Below are 20,981 nucleotides of genomic sequence, written 5' to 3' on the forward strand. Positions count from 1 at the left end.
ACTAGGAAGAGCTGTTGACAAATTGATGTATTCTTATATTCAAGGGTTAATGCTTTTATGCTCGTACATATTAAGTGAGCCTAGGTTGCTGCTATATAATTAAAAATATATGGAATTCATACATTTTGATTTGTTGAGAGGCGCTCATTCTTTGAATCACATAGAATTACTTAATTATCTTTGCTAAGAGGTGTGCAAACAGAACCCCAATTCACAAATAGGCCAATTGTTTTTTTCAACATGGATGTAAATATGATTTTCTTATCAAATGGAAAGAAGGCAGTTCACATTTTAGTTAACTTGACTACTTTTTTTTCTTTTTTTAACTCTTCTTCCCTCCTTGGCTCCTGTCAGGCCATCATCAGTCTGCACTTACTTTGTCCACTAACACCATTTGTTTTTCTCCTTCTACCACAGCTCTCCGATGGCGCAGTCTCTTCACCCCACCCACCTCCTTGGCCTTTCCTTATAGCCCTGTTGCAAGACTCAGTCCATATAGCAATGGCTTTAATACTCCCAGCTTCTCTAAAACCTCCAGTAAAGCAATACTAACACCTGAAAAAACAGGTAATATTTTAACTTTTTACCTACTAACATGCTTTTTAAACATCACGCCATTAAACCACCTGGATGAATGAATGTCTCATAGGAAAATAGGGATAAAGGATAATCCTATTGTAACTCCGATTTCACTTTTCATTTTAATTTCAGGGTTCAAAATGAAAATCATCACTCTGGACCTAGGAGTCATTAATTCATTGTCTGTTGTATAAATGAAGCAGTGCTGTGTGTTTATTATTAGTGTTTTATGTGTGTAAGTGAGAGGCAGCATGGTACAATGAATAGAGTGCAGGACTCTGGGAAGAACGGGAGTTCAAATATTCCTTTGACTATTTACTAGCTTTGTGACTATTCACAAGCCACTTAAACTAGCTTAGCTTCAGGCAGCTCTCTAAGACTTCTCTATTGAGTTATAGACACATTGTAAAGTTTGTCAGTTGAGGAAGTTCCCCACACTGATTGAAATCAAACTCTCTTTCATGTGTGTGTACATAATAGTATGTTGTTGAACAGCATGTATGCCTTTTATATCAAACATCAAAGCAAGATCCAATTAAAACTCTATAACCTTTGATTGTGTTATTCTTTTTTCTCTCTCACCTATATTTATCAAACCAGGTATAAGAAAATCAGACAGATCTCTTAAATAGATCTGGGATGACTGACATCATCCAGTCATTAATCTGAGAATTGTTATTATTCTAATGTCACCACTTTCCTCTTAGTCCATACTGTCTCTTGGATACCCCTTCCCTTATTTCTCATTATTTTTGATGCTTTTTACATAGTTAAAACAAGGAAGTTTAAGAAAGTGATATCTCTACTCGTTATTTTAGAGAGAGCATACTGTTACTATTGTCTATTTAATAAGTGGGTCAAATGAAGTTTCAATTTAGTATCATGATATGAATTATTCATCACAGCTAACTATATGTGGTCTTCAATGGAAGATGGGAACCGCCCCAGAGCATAATATATTTTTATGCCAACCCTTTAGAAAGGGATAATTAGGTACTGCTTAACCAGAAGCCAAGTTTTGGCTTTATTTTTTAAGTGTTTAAGTTGGCTTGAGGAACCAGAAAAATAATGAATAGCTTTTTGTACATTTACTGAATTGCATGCTTTATGTCTCAGAGTTAAATGCTGGAATGGTGATTGTTCCAGCTTTGGAAGTAATGGGGAGTGTATGAAGCGTTATTGATATTAAGCCTGAATGTTTGCTTTTCTTAGGTTATACTTCCAGGGGCTCCCCCCTTAGCCCACAGTCATCCATAGACAGTGAATTGAGTACGTCAGAATTGGAGGATGACTCCATCTCCATGGGATATAAACTACAGGACCTCACTGATGTTCAGATCATGGCTCGCCTTCAAGAAGAAAGTATGTTTTCTCTTTTTCATGGGGCTATTGACTTGGCAAGCTTGAGCTAGAAATGTGAAGATTATGCATAAAATATTTTTTAAAAAAGGTGAATGAGACTCTTCTTTCTTCATAATAGGCAGGGCTTTGTGTCTCATTGTTCTAACTAAAGAAAAGTGATAAAGGTCATGTTTAAAGGTCTCTCCTTATTCAAGGTCATCCACTGTGTTGAATTATGGACATTTCCTCCATACATGATTAAGGAATGATTACTCATGTGTAACTATTGTATATACATATATAGTTATAGAAACTATATTTTAAGGTGTAATGAAACAATATCTTCAAAATATTTAGATTTTTTTTTTCTGAAAGACTTTGGACAAAAAGGAGTGATTAGGATCATAGAAATTAGAACCAGAGGCAACCTATAATCATCTAGTTCAAGCTTCTCATTTTACAGATGAGCAAATGACATGGAATATTTATCCTAAATGAAAGATAATTTATGTACTTTCTAAATGCAAATTCTCATAAGATAGCCACAAGTTGTGTACTTTCTTAGATTCTATGAATATAGAAGTCAGTCATTAAAGATTTGATTAAGCACCTGCTATGTTCCAGGTACTGTTCTAAGCACTGGGGATTCAAAGAAAAGCAAAAGTCAACTTGGGACCTCAAGGATCTATGTATCAACAATTTATATACAGGATAAATAGGAAATCCTGAACAGTGGGAAGGCATTAGAATTTAAAGGGATTGGGAATGGCCTTATGTAGAAAGTGGAATGTTAGCTAGACTTGAAAGAAATCAGGGAAGCTAGGAGGCAGAGATGAGAAAGGAGATAATTATTAGACATAGGAAACAGCCAGAGAATTTCTGGAGCTGAGAGATGACGTAGAATAGCAAGGAAGCTGTTTGAAGAATGCATGGAAGGGGGTAGGGTGAAGAAGACTTGAAAGGTGAGAGGGTGGCATAGGTTATGAAGAGCTTTGAACATCAAACAGAAGATTTTTGTATTTGATCCTGGAAATAATAAGGCGCCACTGGAGTTTCAGTGTGGAAATGGTATGGTTGCACCTTTGCTTTAGGAAATCACTTTGACAAATGAATGGAGGATAGACTAGTATGGGGTAAGACTTGTGGCAGGTGGACCAATCATCCAGGTATTGTAATAATCCATACGTGAGGTGATGAAGGCCTATACTAGGTGACAATATCAGAGGAGAGAAGGTGGCATATTTGAGAGACATTGCAAAGGTGAAATTGACATGCCCTGGTAACTATTGACTATGGGGAGTAAGAGATAATGAGGAGTTGAAAGTGATGTCTGTGCTACAAGTCTGGGAGACTAAGAAAATGGTGGTGCTCTTGAAAGTAATAGGGATGTTTGGAAGGTAGGTTTAGGGGCAAAGATGATGAGTTCAGTTTTGGACATATTGAATTTAAGATGTCTGCTGGACATATGGTTTGAAATGTTTGAAAGGCAGTAGGAGATGTGAGACTGAAGATCAGCAGAGAAGTTAGGGCTGAATAAAGTAGCTTTAAGAATCATCAGCATAGGGGCAGCTAGGTGCCGCAGTGGATAAAGCACTGGCCCTGGAGTCAGGAGGACCTGAGTTCAAATCCGGCCTCAGACACATAACACTTACTAGCTGTGTGACCCTGGGCAAGTCACTTAATCCTCATTGCCCTGGGAAAAAAGAGAATCATCAGCATAGGGGCATCTAGGTGGCACAGTGGCTAGATCACTGGCCTTGGATTCAGGAGGACCTGAGTTCAAATCCAGCCTCAGACACATAACACTTACTAGCTGTGTGACCCTGGGCAAGCCACTTAACCCCAATTGCCTCACCAAAAAAAAAAAAAAAAAGAATCATCAGCATAGAGATGATAATTAAATCCATGAGAGCTGATGAGATTACCAAGTGAAGCAGTATAGAAGGAAAAGAGAAAAGAACCCAGGAAAAGGTCCTATGGACACTTACAGTTGATAGGCATTACCTACTGAGAAGAGGTGGTCATTAGGTAGGAGGAGAACGGGGGGGGGGGGGCGGAGAGTAGTGTCTTGAAAATTTAGAGAGAAGAAAACTTCAAGAAGGAGGTCAAGAAGAATGAGGACTGAGGAAAAAGTTCATAGAATTTGGCAGCTGGAAGATCATTGGTAATACTGGAGAGATCAATCTCTGTTGAATACCAGGCTGAAGCTGAATTTAAGGAAATAGTAAAAGGAGAGGAAATGGAGGCACCTGTCATGAATGGCCTTCTTGAGGACTTTGGCCACAAATGGCAGAAGAGCTATAGGATAACATTGGAGATGGAAGGATGAAGTGAGGGTATCTTGAAAATGGGGGAGACATAGTCATGTTTGAAGGCAGTAGGGGGAGGAGTCAGTAAACAGGGAGTGATGGAAAATAACCAGGAGTGAGGATGACAGAAGAGGCAATCAGTTGGAGAAGATGGAATAGAATGATGAGATCTTTGTTCAGGCAGAGGGCTCTGTTTTGGCAGGGAGTAGGGCAACCTGTTCTTATGAGCAAGAGGTGAAGGAAGAGATAGTTGCAGAAGACACCTGAGTGTCATGACTTGGGAGTGGTTGGGGAAGAGACCACAAATAAATGATCTCAATTTCTTCAGTAAAAATAGGAAGCAAAGTTCTCAGCCAAGGAGGTGGGAAGAGGGGAAGCCATGGGAGGTTTGAGGAGGGATGCATAGGTTTGGAAGAGCCTCTATATAGAGAGTAGGTTAGTGAGCTGAAAAAGGAGATGTAGAAATGATTGTCTGACATCTGTGAGGACCAGGTTGAGGTTGTGTCACATAAATTTATAGGACACAGTAAGAATGGTTGCATGATTTTCTCCCCCTTCATTTAGTAGCATCTGCATAGGTGCGAAGGCATTGTATGGTGTGAGTGATCCAAGGCTGAGGCAATGCAGAAGGGTATGTTGGATATAATGGGGGAAAGCTATAGAGTCCTATTTATTTTGGTAAGACTTCTTTTAAATGGTTACCTGAAAATAACATAATTTTAAATGATTATGTTTTTGTTATTGTTAAAAATTAAGCACATAATATACCATATGGAATTATTCAGATAAATGAAATCCCTCTGCATTTTAGGACCTTACAGATTAAGTGTTATGGGCATGTAAACATCTGGTATATTTATATATGTTTCTATCCTGGAGGTTATCAAGGCATGGGATTGGCAATGAAGCAGCATATCACTAGTAATTCACAAAAGCCCTTGGCAGTAGGGTCCATACCATAAGGTATAACAGACCTAAATCTTGGCACCCTTTGGATGGCTTCTTTTGTGGGAGGTATGGCCAGTAGTATTAAAAATATTCAAATGGGGGGCGGCTAGGTGGTGCAGTGGATAAAGCAGTCCTGGATTCAGGAGTACCTGAGTTCAAATCTGGCCTCAGACACTTGACACTTACTAGCTGTGTGACCCTGGGCAAGTCACTTAACCTCCATTGCCCTGCAAAAAAAAAATATTCAAATGGATCTATCTGGTCAACTTCCTGCATTTGGAGGCTGTGAAGGCTGTCAGAAGAAACATTGTTAAGGAATGCTTTTCTGGGGTGCTGCCCAGATACTTTGGGACATAGATAATAAATTACTTTATATTATCACTTAGCAAATGTTAAACACATTTCACAGTGCGATGAAGGTGTCAGAGGTAAAGGTCTCAGGGGTTCTAATCCTGAAAAGATGACCGTTGTTAGTACATAAAGGAAAGGATTTAAGTCCACAAAAATATCATAAATTTGAAGCCTGAAAGAGACATTTGAGGTCATTGAATACAACCCCCTCATTTTACCGATGAGGAAGTAGAACCTCCAAGCAGTGAAGTGATGTAAATAAGATCACAGGCAGTCAGTAAGTGGCAGGACTGGGATTTGAGCCCAAACTGCTGACACCAAACCCACCAGAAGGTGGGTGATTGTTATTTGATATTCAGAACTACTTAAAGAACCAAAAAAATATTAAGGTGCTTTAAAAGAGGTTTCTTAGCAATGTGTAGTTACTGTTGACTTTTGTTTGAGTAGACTAAAGAAAACGTTGAACCCATGAGAAAGTACAGTTATTATTCATCATACAAGCTTACAGTTTTAATGTGACTGGGGGTGGGGAGAGGGAGAGGGATCGTGGGGAGAGTGCAGACAATCTGTTGATTTTATTTAACTTGATGCAGAGAATAGTCTTAATGGTTTTGAATGATGCGAAGTTTTTGAAACCTGGGAAGATGAGCAGGTCATATGGGGGTCATATAGTACCCTCATCTAGTAAGGATGTACTATATCTGCTACTCATCAATCTGGAAAAAAATGTCATTTAAAAAAGGCTTTCTATGTGAGAATTGTGGTCAACAAACAAGTGACTAGATGGTTATTCAGTATATGCTTAAGTGGTCACTTTAATTTGACTTACCTGAAGGCCCTCACTGGAGAAAGCGTCTCTTTTTCATTTTCATAGGTCTCCGACAAGATTATGCTTCCACATCAGCATCAGTGTCAAGACATACTTCTGGCATATCATTGAGTTCAGGAAAGAAAGGGACATTCAGTGATCAAGAATATGATCGCTACAGTTTGGAGGATGACGAAGAGTTTGATCACCTACCACCTCCCCAGCCTCGTCTTCCTCGATGTTCACCTTTCCAAAGAGGAATTCCACACTCACAGACTTTCTCTAGCATTCGGGAATGTAGAAGGAGTACTAGCTCCCAGTATTTTCCTTCAAATAACTACCAGCAGCAACAGTATTATTCACCTCAAGCCCAAACTCCAGATCAGCAACCAAATAGGACAAGTGGAGGTAGGTCACATGTCTTTCTAAAACTTCTGATTTTAGAATCTTAGAATGTTAGAATTAAAAACACCTTAGAGGTCATCTAGTTTGACATACTGTTTTTACAGAAGGGGAGAAAGTTGAGCTCTAAGAGGGCTGGATAACTAATTAGCTATGACGTGGATCATAATGGAGGCAGCTGGGTGGCGCAGTAGATTGGATGATATAAATTCAAATCCTGCCTCCCATATTTAAGAGTTGTGTGATCTGGCATGTCATTAATTGTTATCTTCCTTATCCCATTTTCCTTTTCCCAGGAGTTCCCTTTATTAATGAAACCACAGGTCTAATATGTATTCCTATCTTCTGTTCAGTATGAATTCAAGTTGGTAGTTTACTAAATATCTAACTAAATGCCCCAGGTTTGGGTCTTCAGGTGTGTTTAACCAGGAGTTGCCTCTAGAACACATAACAGGTTTTTAGTATCTCAATAGAGGCATTAGTATAATAATAGATCGAGCAGTAAGAATTACCTTATTTGAGAACTTCGTAAAAACAAAATTGATCTGTGTCTTACCTTACCAAATGAGTTGTCTTAGCCAACAATAATTTTTTTTTATTTAAGAAATGCATATAGAATTTCTGCTCACTAGTACTTTTGGCTAAATAAATATATTTTGGCTATTAATAAAATAGGTTGCGGCAGCTAGGTGGCACAGTGGATAAAATCTTCTGGATTCAGGAGGACCTGAATTCAAATCTGGCCTCAGATACTTGACACTTACTAGCTATGTGACCGTGGGCAAATCACTTAACCCTCATTGTTCCCCCACCCACACAAAAAAAAATTAGGTTTTTTACTCTAAACAAAGACCTGGGAGATACAATTGGGAAAAAAGGGAGTGTAATGCAGTCAAGTTTCTTTGTATGATTTTCTGCTTATAAAAAAGACCAGAATCTAAAAATATCTCAAAGGACCAAACTGTGTCAAATGATGCAGGGCATTTGCACATACTGGTAGGATAAACATTTTTTTAATTTCAAAGTAAGTTATAATATTTGCTTGTAGTTATTTGTATTTAAAGCAAATTAGAACAGATAAGAAAATTCAAATGTAGTAAAAGTATATATATTTTTAAAAATCTGGCATAAGTTGACACAATTGATACACCTAGTCCTCACATTACACTCATATTTATGGGGGTAAAAATAAGAAATTTGTGTTAAGGAATTATACCTAAAACACCCATAATAAAGTAACCTTGTTCAGGAGAATGTAAGGGGAAGATAATATAAAATGCAAATAAAAGGTCAAAGAAGATTTGTTTAACTTTAGATCAGTCATCAAATCATACTTGCTTAAATTTTGGGTTTTGGGGCAGCTAGATAGCACAGTGGATAAAGCACCGGCCCTGGATTCAGGAGAACTTGAGTTCAAATCTGGTCTTGGACACTTGACACTTAACTAGCTGTGTGACCCTGGGCAAGTCACATAACCCCCATTGCCCCACCAAAACAAACAAACAAACAAAATTTTGGGTTGGGTTTTTTTTTTCAAGTATTTTTTTTTTTTTTTTGCGGGCCAATGAGAGTTAAGTGACTTGCCCAGGGTCACACAACTAGTGTCAAGTGTCAGAGGCCAAATTTGAACTCAGGTCCTCCTGAATACAGAGCTGGTGCTTTGCCCACTGCCCCACCTAGCTGCCCCGTGCTTATATTTTAAAAGATACTTAATTGTAGAAAAGTAACAGAAGGGGGGCAACTAGGTGGTACACTGGATTTAGGAGGACCTGAGTTCAAATCCGGCCTCAGACACTTGACACTTACTAGCTGTGTTACCCTGAGCAAGTCACTTAACCCCCATTGTCCCGCCAAAAACAAAAACAAAAAACAAATAGCAGAAAAATAACAGAAGATACTGTACAAAATTACATGAAATTATAGACTGTTAGAATTTGACTTCATATGGAAAGTGTATTTTATTTTGAAACCTTTTCCTCTTATAGCATCAATTAAATAATGTCATTTCATGTAATAGCTGTAATGCTAAGATGATTTAAAAACAACTCTTCCTAACACAATTTAGGGACTTTGTTTATAGAACCTACCAAATATAAAATATTTTAAATATTAATAAATAAAAGCACATTGTTGTTGTTGTTCAGTTAGTATTCAATGATCTCTAGCCATATGACCTATAGTTACAGAAATTCAACTGGCTGTTACTTAACCTTATCCTATTCTGTTCCACTCTGAGCCTTTGTGATATCATCCCCTCCTTCATCTGGAAAGCCATTCTTCCCTTAACCCCTCTCTAAGTCTCTGATTATTGAAATCCTGTAATGCCCAACTCAAATGCCTCTTCTTTAATGAAACATCTACAACCAGAAAGATTTCTCTTTTCTCCAAATATCCCATCCCTGTCCCCTTTAACCATCTCATTCTTCTTTAGATTATATGGGCTTCTCTCATGAAGGCAAAAATTATGTTCCATTCACCTTTATATCCATAGCATCATAGAGTTTCAGGTTTAGTAAAGACTTTAGTAGATTGCTAATCTTATAGTTTAAAAAAGAATCCCTCTAAAATAGTGTATTTTAATCCTTTTTTGTATCATGGATCCTTTTGTTAGTCTGATGAAATGGATGAACCCCTTCTCAGAATTTTCATTGTTTATTCATTTTTCAGTTGTCTGACTTCATGACCCTTTTTGGTTTTTCTTGGCAAAGATAGTGATTTGCCATTTCTTTCTCCATCTCATTTACACTGCACCACCCAGCTGCCCATTTTCAGAATAACATTTTTAATGTATAAAATAAAGTATAATATTTTGATGAAGACCAATTATATTATAATACAATTATCAAAAACTTTCTTTAAAAATTTCATGCTGGGCATGGTGGCCTCATCATATGCTGCCAAACCTCATACAACCCCCTTCCTGGGGAGGCTGATGCTAATGGATTATGTAAGTTAAGGAATTATGAGCTTCAGTAGGACTAAAGCCAATTGGATATCCACACTAAGTCTGGCATCATTATGGTGAGCCCTTGGGAAGTGGAGTGGCGAAACAGGCTGCCTAGGGATGGGCAAACTGAACTAGGTTGAAAACGGAGTATGTCAAAACTTGTATACTGAACAGAGCCCATGATTGGCTGCCATACTTCCAGCCTGGGCAAAATAGGGAGACCCAATCTTCAAAACAAAACAGAGGTCATGAACACCCCCCCCCCCATGCTAACATCTGCTCTAAACATACTGAACAAGTAATTGGCCATTTAGCATTTGCTGAAATACCTCCTGTGAAGGGATTAGAGCCCAAGAAGGATAATTCCATTTTGGGGTCATTCTGATTGTTAGGAAGTTCTTCTCTGGCAGGCTTATATTTGCCCTTTTTGAAATTTCCACCATTGCTCCTATTCTGCCTCCTGGGGCCAAGTAAAAAAAGGCACTTACCTCTTCCACATGACAGCCCTTCTAAAAGACAGCTCTTTCTACAGACAAGACATTCCTTGCATTGCCTAGATTGATGCCTTCTACCTAGTTTAGTACTCAATAGATATTTCATAAATGAATCATGGCTTTCCTTTTCTTGCAGGCACCCCTCTTTATTTGCTTCCTTTATTCCTTGATACCATCCATGTACTTTGATAAGTTTAACCTCAACTAATTATTCCTTTGTTTCATTAAACCCTTCCTTTGTTTTTCTCTTGTTCTTACTTCATCTTCAGAATCTTTGGATATGCTGCCCTTAAGGAGGGATCAAACCCTGCATTTTATTCAGCGAATCAGAATGTTCTTCTCAGAAGGAAGGGAAAGCATGATTTCTTGGGGAACTTTTTTAGCCACTTAGATTCACTAAGATTCAAGTAGATGTACTAATGAGGAGTTTTGTAGGAAAAAAACGATGCTAGATAGTTATGGTTGACTTTTTAGCTTGAATTTTCTTTTGTTCTTTCTTCCTCTCTTCCTGCATCTCCCCAGAAAGGGGGATTGTGTGAGGAATGGCAGTGTACTCCCTTTCCTTAGTTGGATTTTCATCTGTGACTTGTCCCTATCTGTGGGCATACCCCAAACTACTGTCTTGCTCCCTCTGTTCTTTTCTCTGTATACTTTCTCATATAGTGACCTTGTTAACTGCTGTAAGCTCCCTTGTCAAGTCATCATCGATGACTCCCAGATCTAAACATTGAGCTCCAGTTCCACATCGTGAACTACTACTTATTGGCACTTAACAATAGGGACCTTAATATGTCTACAACAGCATTGTACCAGCTTTTGGATAACCCCCTGTTAAGGCTAAAATTCTAGCTGAACTGACTAAAATATCTAATGAGTGGTCACCAATAAATTATAAGCTTTAGCAAGAGTTAGGCTTTTTAGCATTTATTAAGGAGAATAAGAATTTGGTAAAGAGAGAAGAAAAGGCCTAGATTCCTATCTATTAAAAGGAGAGCGCATTTCTAGCTCCCTTCTCCACCAGCGTCCCTAGGAAAAGAGAAAGAGGCAGAGCGCCCCGCTCCCCCTTCCTCCTCCCACCAGAGAAAAGACGCATGGTCTTGCCCTCAAAGACCTTCCTTCATGGTAGAGCTTTTCTATAGTAAGTCTCCAGTAGGTGGCGTCATTCCAATCATTACACCCCAAACCATTCTCCTTCCAGAATTCTATATTTCTGTCAATGGCATCGCCATCCCCCACAAAGGAGGATTAAATACAAATCCCCCAGTCATTTATAGATCTTTCTAATGTTATTACACCATACTCTTCTATCCTCACTTTCCAGTAAGGCCAAACCAGCCTTATTGCTGTTTCTCACATATTAGAATCCATGTCCCCATCTGGTGCCTTTGCACTGGCTTTCTCTAATACCTGAAAAGGACTTTCCCCCTCTTCCCCAAAATCTTGGAATTCCTGATTTCCTACAAGATACAGTTTCATGCTATCCTCTAAATTATTTCTTTTAAATTCCGTGACCCTCTCCACCCAAACTATTGCCTTTCTTTCCTCCCAGCCCTGCTAGGTTACTTTGTTTTTGCTTTGTATGTAGATAGGTGGCACAGTGAATAGAGCACTGGCCCTCTAGTCAAGAGGACCTGGTTCGAATCTCAGACACTTACAAACTGTGTGACCCTTGGCAAGTCACTTAATCCTAGTTGCCTTAAACATCTGGGGCCATCTTCAGATATCCTGCCACTGTACCCAGATGGCTTAGGGGGTAGAGACTGAGGTTGGTGACCTTGCACAGCCCTCCTTCATTTAAATCCAATTCAGTGTAAGTCATGACATCACCCTGATGTCACAATCCTCTTCAAGAACGAAGAAACAACAGCTGATTTTATACACACATATAAAAAAATTATTCTATAATAAGTATATAACCATATATGACAATAACCATATAATAATACATAACAACGATATGACTAGGTATATATGTGTATATACATACATACATATATGTGCATGTTTGTCTATGTATATACACATTTACTAAACACATTGTACAGGCACTGCTAAGCAGTGTGAATACAGATACCTGCAGTAAGAAGTCCCTACCCTCAAGAAACTTATTTTCTAATGGGGAAAGAATTCAAATAAAGGGGAGCAGAAGAAGCGGGGAGGTGGAAGCCTGGTTCTGGGCAAGATAAAGTAAAAGTTGACCTGTTGGAAGCTAGAGTGGTTCCAGGGGAAGAATACAAGGTTTATATGGGGAGAACATATAGATGTCAGTCTGAGAGGAGACACCATTGTCTAGCATGAGGTATGGTCAAGGGGACGCCTGATTATGGGATTGGTTGAAAGGTGACCTATATGAGCCTGTATGTACAGTGTTTGTCCAATCAGAATGCAAGGGTGGATAAGGTTAGGAACGATTTCATTTGTGTCTTTGTACACCCAGCACCTAGCTTAGTAGGTGTTTAAGAAATGCTTGTCTATTACAGGACCATAAATCTTTCCTATTGTTTGTAGATCTTTTCTAACTCATTTCATTAAAAAAATTTTTTTTTGAAGGAGCAGGGGATTAGAAAACTTGACTCATTTTGGGTTGTATGGAGGTAAAAGAAACCTGTGGGTTGTTGCTCTTTGTGGTTGTTTTTGATAATATCTAAAGTAGGGGCTTTCAGTAAGTAGGAAACTGAAAAAAGGAACAGCATATCAGACCTAGATGATAGCCAAACTGCCTTTTTTTTCTTTTTCTTTTTTTTTTTTTTTTATATTTTGAGACCAAACAGTCTTTCTCATTATACACCCTTGCTACCAATGGAGTTAATCAGTCAGACACTGGTTTTCTAATCTGGAGCTTAGAAAGGATGCTGACAGGACACATTGAAAGGATTTGTTTTATTTTTATCTTGGGCCTATGTCAAGAATAGAAAAAATGTTTTTCTATAAATTGAAAGCCTGATGAAAGTCAAAGCAACTTAATTTCATCTTTTTCATGAGAAATACATAAAAACCTAGTCTCAGTTTTTAAATCAAGAACTAGGAATGATGTTATTACATGTGTGAAAGTATACTACTCATTGGTGTTGAGTGAAAGAAGTAGGGCAGGGAATAAAGAATAAATGTATCTACACCTTATCATTGCCTTTTGAAATACTAATTAGCTGATTAGCCAACATTCCTAGCCCTTCAGTTGCAGTGTTTTTTTAAGATGGGGAAGTTCAGTTTCAAACTAGACAATAGACCTCTAGCAGTCAAAACATGTGGTTGGGGGAGGTGATAAGTGCAGAGGACTCAGAAAACATCCTCTGGGCTTAGAATGATAAGACAAAACCTAAGCAAAGGGAGCCTTGCAATAAGAAGCTCCATATAGTTAAGGATCAGAGACTTATCTGAAGTACAGATTTTCATGAGTGAGTGATGACTAGTGTTTGTGAAGATCATAGATCTAGAGATGAGTGGGACCTTAGAGGTTTGAATTCCAGCCCTTTTATTTTTACAGAAGAGAAAACTGAGGCTTGATGGTGTGTGTGTGTGTGTGTGTGTGTGTGTGTGTGTGTGTGTGTATGTATGTATGTGTGTGGCCACGTGTACACACAGTTTTCAGGTGTCAGAACAGAGATTCAAGCTCATTCCTCATCACTTTCAAGTTGAGTGTTCTTTCTGTTACAGCTAGTTTAGAATCTCCTTCCCCCTGCCAAGATTGTTATAACAATTCCATTTTTTAACTTTAAAAATATTTTTTTCTAGATCTTTTAGAAGGTTACCAGGAAGCTAGAGAGGAAAGTCCCAAGTTGCTAGGATGTAGTATGAATTAGTTGAATCAGTGTTTCTTCTTAAGCTTTAATTAAGATAAAAAGCACAGAGCGAAAGGGAGGAATAGTCTGTGTCTGGGAAGAGGAAGGTTGAGGGATAGAGAAAAAGCACACTAGAAAAGCAGGAAGAAAGTGAAAGACAAAATTTAACTATCTTGAAAATTTTTTTTCTAGTGCTTTATCTCTTCATCAGAAAAGGGGAAATTATTCAAACAGTAAACATTTATTAAGCACCTACTCTGTGCCCGAACACTGTGCTAAGTCCTGTTTCAATTCTCCAGGCTGGACTCTTATAGTAAAATCTGGTCTATATAGAGCACTTATGGGAGAAGGCAGCCAAGTTTCACCCTAACACCCCCCCCCCAACATGCCCAACTGGAGTGTCAGTACTTTAAAAACCAGAACCTTTCATCTTAGCTGTCTTCAAGAGAGATGTTTCAAAAATGGACTGTCTGCTTCCAATTGAGTATAATACTTTAAAGGTTTCTGCTTTCTTTCGCATGGGCACTCATGTCCTTCAACATATCATAGCCCTTCTCTGACATAATAGATAATGTTTAAGAGCTACAATGGATGAAAACTTTGTCACCTTACAGGTCACCTGTGATAATCCTCCCTGAACTTCTCAAAGTTGATTCTCAGGAAATGGCTGTTCTATCACAGGGTCCATATACAAAACTTTTCCAGCGTGGTAGAAAGCACCATAGCCTGTGAGAACACAGAATTTCCTTCACACCTCCATGAGTCATTTCATTGGAGATCTACAGAGTATCCTGATAAGAGTTTTTGGTTACTGACTAAGGGTGATCACTATGATAGTTATTGTGATGGTTTTATAACTATTGTTGTATTTACCAATAAAATAGTGATCTTTCCTCTTTCCCATCTAGTAATCCGACTGTACTGATTGGTGTCTTCACGTTGGTGCAGTCATGCCATAAAGCAATGATGAGACATGCCATGAGGTGCAGAAATATCTAGAAATTCTTAGGTCTTCCTTCAAGGGCACCATATAAAAGAGTTATGTTCCAAAAGGAACTTATGAGATGGTTATTTGGATCTGGAAGCATATTTTCTAAATGGATACAGTGTAATCACTTAAAAAACCATTTTAAACAAGACTGAATATGTCTATTTTTAGCCTATAATATAGTTGAATTATAATGCTGATAGTTTTAGACCTTATTTCTGGGTCCCAAGAATAGGAAGTCAGTGACAAAAGAGGAGTATCAAGAAGAGCCAGGCAGAATTTCAAAACAGGTCACGTTTGTTTTTCTTTGTCAGTATGTTCATCTCCTTTTCGCCATATCTCTTTCATCTCCTGGCATCCTCATCCCTAAAAGCCCTGTGTTACAGTGCCCACAGCCTTCCTCATTTGGGAGTTTTCTGGGCTCCAGAAGGACTGAGCTCTTGTTTCACTTTTCATCTAAACTAGAAAGCAAGAGGAAGCATTTTTATTAAACTTCTTTGTATCAAGGTTTGATTGACTTAACCTTTCCAGAAATTTCTGCATGTTTAAAAGATGTTTAGTATAGGAGAGCTATTGTAAATTAAGTCCACACTTTGGATCAGATTTCTACTGTGCAGTTCAAGCTGTGTAGTTCTGTGATGCCAACACAAATCTATTTATCATGGAACTTCAGCCAGAGTAATAAAGTAAAGTGATAATGTTTGTAGGAGGCTAGGAAGCTCTTTTTAAAAAATCCTGTCTTTTTTGGTAGTTGAGGGCAGAGGGGTTCTGGTTTGGAAGAGAAGAATAGGGAAAGCAACTGTAGGTTTAATACCTAGGCTATGTCTGTATGCCACAGTCCATTCCCAGACTTCTGAGTTATGGGGTCGATAGAGAGTTATATTTGGGGTCAGGAAGACCTGTGTTCAAATAGTAGCTCAGAAAATAAGGACAGGGGCAGCTAGATGGTGCAGTGGATAAAGCACTGGCCTTGGATTCAGGAGTACCTGAGTTCAAATCCAGCCTCAGACACTTGACACTTAACTAGCTGTGTGACTCTGGGCAAGTCACTTAACCCTCATTGCCCTGCAAAAACAAAACTAAACTAAAAAAAAAAAAAAAAGAAAATAAGGACACACCTATCTGTCAATTAAGGATCCTCTTCATAGTAGTCCAGACTTATGAATCACAATGTTTTTGATATATCATTTGGGTTTTCTGTTTGGGCCTGTGTTTGTTTGCTGCCGAGTTCTCAAGTCTGCTTCTTAAACACCAACAGAGAAAAGCTTTTGTTCCTGGCTACTCCTTTCAGATTCAGAATGTGTTCTGGAATTCTGACTATTTTTGAAAGCTTGCTACTGAATAGTTGCGGGTTTACCATATAACCATATATAAAATCTTAAGTAAAAAGGAAGAGTCAGAGTATGGTACTCAGGTGGAGGATGGGGATGGAGAAGTGCTAATTCCATTACTCTACTTAGGAAAAAGCAGTAGAAATAAGGCAACAGTTTAAAATTACCCCTCCTTCCAAAGGAAATGAGTAATGTTTAGATAGAATTAAAGGGGTCCTTTAAGGCAGGAGGTGCGGTTCTCATGGCATAGATACAGAACAGAAAGCACAAGTAGTCTAGGAACTTAAAGGAATGATGAAGGTAAATTAGGGAGAGGAAAAAAAAAATCCCTCTGTCTCCAGCTCCTCGCTTTCATAAGCAGGGAAAAAAAGCTAAGGATAGAATAAAAAATGGAAATTCCCAAGCAGAGTAAATGTTTATTTTGGCTTATGCTTTTTCTGTGGCTCCAACTCACCTTTCCAACCTTCTCATGTTACTCCCCTTCACATTTTCTGCATTCCAAACAAACTGGAGTACTCTCCAGTCCCATTCTTATTGTAACCTTTCCTATCTGTGGGTCTTTGTTCAGATTTCTCTTGCAAAGACTGGAATGGCCTGAGATGTCCTGCTTCAAGGCCCTGACTTCAAGGCTCAACTTAAGTGTCACTTCTTCCATGAAGCCTCCTTAGATGAAATGATCTCTTCAAATTTATCTAAGCACTTTGGACTTTACTTTTAACTTGTTAATTTCCTTCCTATTCTCTGTTTTGGAGCTGAGCAATTATTTAGTCTAACTCCCTGGATAGAATTCAGATGGTCTGTGATCTTGAATGGGAAAAGAATTTAATCCTCATTTTCATTAACCTTTGGTTTCCTTTAAAATCCTTTGTGTTTTATTTTACACATTAAAAAATATTTTTATGAGAAGGGGTCCATAGGTCTTACCAGACCTTAAAAAGAGATCCACGGCATAAAAAAGGTATAGACACTCTGGACTAGATGATAAGCTAACTATCCAAAATGGTATCAAGGCAGGAGGTAAGGTAAGGATCTGAGTAGCTCTGCTACCATCTGGTGGTCAAAAGCATGCATTACATGGAGAAACCAATGTATTTTCTTTCTGTTTTTCCAACCTCTAATAATATTAGAGCTTGTATTTCTGCTATAACTATAACCATTCTGTAGTGTTGCACTCAAATGGTACACATTGTAGCACTAGGCAAATTGCTGAATCAATTTCTTTCTTTTCTTTTTGCCCCCTTTTTTTTTGGGGGGGGGGGCAAGACAATGGGGTTAAGTGACTTGCCCAGGGTTACACAGCTTGTAAGTGTCAAGTGTCTGAGGTTGGATTTGAACTCAGGTACTCCTGAATCCAGGGAAGGTGTTTTATCCACTGTGCCACCTAGCTTCCCCTGAATCAATTTCATTTTAACGAGTTATGAAGTATATCTCCATTGCATCATAGATTTAGAACTGGAAGGGATTTTAGATCATTTTCAAAAAGTAACTGACCAGAAAAATGAGGCCTACTGAATTAAATTTGTCCAAGGCAACACAAATAGCAAATGGAAGAACCAAAATTTGAACCCAGATCTACTTAACACATGTCCCCTTCTCTTCCTACTTTGTGTTTGTATTGATCTCACTACTAGTTTTTGGTACATATTCACTGAGAAGTTCTATATACCCATTTATATTGCTTATAGAGTGGTCATAATCACACCTTCTACTTAAAACCTCATTTGGGGGTAGTTTCTAGTGATTGGAAGGTAAATTGTTTCCCTCGTTCTTAGTGGCCTTGCCCCTCTTCACACCCCTTCCCTATCTCCAGCCCCCCTCGGACAAAGTTCTTTAGAATTTGGAGCTACTCTATGTGTATATTCAGGTATGGTTGAATATTGCTTTGTCTATGATGTTTCATGGCTCATAAATTACATGTTGATTTTAAATGAGTATGGAGGACATTAAGTTTGCTTACCTACTTTTAAAAAGCAAGTTTGGGGGCTTTAGTTTTTTAGTGTTTTTTTTTTTCTTTTTGACTTGAAACCTTGTTGCTTTTAACCTCCTAAAATGGTTTTGTCCTTCAGATAAACTCCGGAGAAGTATGCCTAACCTAGCACGAATGCCAAGTACAACAGCTGTCAGTAGCAATGTTAGTTCCCCAGTCACTGTGAGAAACAGCCAGAGCTTTGACTCAAGTCTGCATGGGGCTGGTAATGGAATGTCAAGGATACAGTCATGTAGTAAGTTATGCTTCTTTATCTTTTATTTTAAATTTATTGCCACAGCATTACAAAGCTATAAGAGAAATATTTTATTGTTGAATGTTACAGAGCCATTGAAAGAAGTCCAGTCTTCCTGTGCTTTACAGATTTTATTATATAGTTTGCTTGTAAAGTAGTTTTTAGACTGTGCTATCTCATTATTAATAATTACTTCACTTTGTCACATGTATGTATGTGTATATATATGTGTGTGTGTGTATATGTGTATATATATATATATATATATATATATATGCACACATGTATATATGTATAGTGAAAGGAGATGTGTGATAGAGGAGGAGCAAAAGAGAGAACCTCAAGTTCTCCGAGAATATTTGAAGATGTCTTTTAAGTTGTCCTATTTTCTGGCTAGGAATTGAATGGCTCACCCTTTTCCTCTTTGCTTCATTTTCTGCTGTTTTGATTTTATAAAAGAAAACAGCAGCAAGAACAAAAAAACTACTCATGATAGATTGTCATCAGTGTGGGGTTGGAGGGTATTGTCTGATATAATTTACTGTACATTTAAAGCATTTTTTCAGATTGTGTATTGGAGTTTAAATAATCCTTCCTCTTGGGGGATATGAGTTATGATGAGATGGATGTCAAAACAAGACAAGATGGTTAGGGAAAGAAAGCTAGGACAGGAAGATATAGCCATTCTTCCCCAGCCCAAGGTTAAATCTGTTATTTAGGCTCTGCCAGCAGTTTGAGAGCTGACATGCTCTGGAGACAGGAATTTGATGGAAGATCCATCAGGGTCTACAGGTAGGCTACTGAGGAGCAAGCTCAGTCAGGGAGATAGTCTGAGGGTCATAGGAGGAGGAGCCAGGCTTAGAGGCTATGGCAGGGGCCAGCACCCTACCTGTTTTTCATGCTCTCTGAGCTAAGAATGTTTTTTACATCTTAAATAATGTTTTGGGGGGCGCCATATAGCTGCCCCCCAAAATAATAATTTTAAAAGTGCTTTAAGGCTTGCAAAAGTACTTTACAATATCTCGCTTTATCCTCACAGTAATCTTAGGAAGTAGGTGCTATTATTATTATTACCATTTTACATTTGAGGAAACCGAGGCAGATGAAGGTTAAGTGAACTTGCCCAGAGCATATAGCTAGTAAGTGTCTGAGGTCAAATTTGAATCCAGATCTTCCTGAATCTAGGTTTAAGCTCCATCCACTATATGACCTAGCTGTCTGGAGTAGTTAGCAGTGAAAAGCCATGGAAGATTTTTTTTCCCATGGCAAGAGTGATATAATCCTTTCATTTTGCATTCATTATAGGGCAGCTGTGTAAAGGATAATCTGGAGGCAGGTTGACTGTAGGGGAGACTCTTTTAAAAAAAAAATTCTCCCCCCCCCCAATTACACGTTAGAACAATTTTTTAACATTTGAGGGTTTTTTTTAAGTTTTGAGTTCCAAATTCTATTCCTCCCTCCCTTTCTACCCTTCCCCATCCCTGAGATAGTAAGCCATCTGATATAGTTTATACATACATATACAAGCCTGTACATGCACACATGTATACACATGCTGTCATGTAAAACATTTCCATTTTAATAATTTGTATAAGAAGACTAACAAAAAAAGAATGAAAGAAAATGAAAAATAGCATGCTTTAGTCTATATTCAGACAATATCAGTTCTTTCTGTGGAGGTGGAGAGCATGCTTCATCACAAGTCTTTTGGGATTGTCTTGGATCAATGCATTGCTGAGAATATATGTCCTTCACAGTTCTTCACATACAATATTGCTGTTACTGTGTATAGTATTCTTTTGGTTCTGCTCACTTCACTTTCCATAGGTAGAGGAGACTCATAGTCTAGGTTTTATTCAATGAGAATTAAGGTTGGCTGTATTATGAAGAGAAAGGCCTGCCTATTTGTAAAATGATGTTAAGGGACATAGCCATCAGCTTCTTGTTGCCTGAAGTAGGGTGGGGATGAAGCATGATAAGGGAGAGAACTTTTATGAACTAGTTAGGACTTTTTAATCTAAAAAGTTAGGGGATAAGAATGTGACTTAAGTTGGTTTATAGCCAGCAATTCTGAAACTTAGGGGAAGACTTACAGCAGATAATTTCCCATTCCCTGATCTTTATGTAAGTATGGAGCTCTCACAGGAGAGTTGGGAAATACATCCTCACAGAATATACACAAAGGAGAGAGCAGAGCTAGGAATAATAGATGGAAACTATAGAGAGGTAGATTTCAGCTCTGCTATAAGAGAAACTTCAAACAGCTGTTTAGTGATAACTGCTTTGAAAAGTAATCAGGAACGATTTATTAAGCACTTACATTAAGCACTGTGCTAAGCACAGGAGATACAAAGACAGAAATAAAATAATCCCTGCCCTCAAGAAATTTGCACTCTAATGAGGAAGATAGGTACATACATAAGTATTTATATACTGTATTTTAAAAATGGAGGGGCGGCAAGGTGGCGCAGTGGATAAAGCA

At 38.2% G+C, this 20,981-nt stretch overlaps 1 protein-coding gene across 2 annotated transcripts in view; it reads left to right on the top strand.

Annotated features, from left to right (window-relative positions):
• SLAIN1 (SLAIN motif family member 1) overlaps window positions 1-20,981 on the top strand; it is a 76,120-nt gene that overhangs the window by 42,613 nt on the left and 12,526 nt on the right. Inside the window, exons 3-6 of one of the 2 annotated variants that reach the window (XM_043998939.1) lie at window positions 418-567; window positions 1,792-1,941; window positions 6,403-6,744; window positions 18,344-18,499. In XM_043998939.1, coding sequence (XP_043854874.1) covers window positions 418-567; window positions 1,792-1,941; window positions 6,403-6,744; window positions 18,344-18,499 — 798 coding nt within the window. The remainder of the gene's footprint in view (window positions 1-417; window positions 568-1,791; window positions 1,942-6,402; window positions 6,745-18,343; window positions 18,500-20,981) is intronic. The other variant, XM_043998940.1, reaches the window with a different exon arrangement.

This window comes from Dromiciops gliroides, chromosome 3 (assembly GCF_019393635.1).
Source record: "Dromiciops gliroides isolate mDroGli1 chromosome 3, mDroGli1.pri, whole genome shotgun sequence".
In the NCBI taxonomy this organism is placed as follows: Eukaryota; Metazoa; Chordata; class Mammalia; order Microbiotheria; family Microbiotheriidae; genus Dromiciops; species Dromiciops gliroides.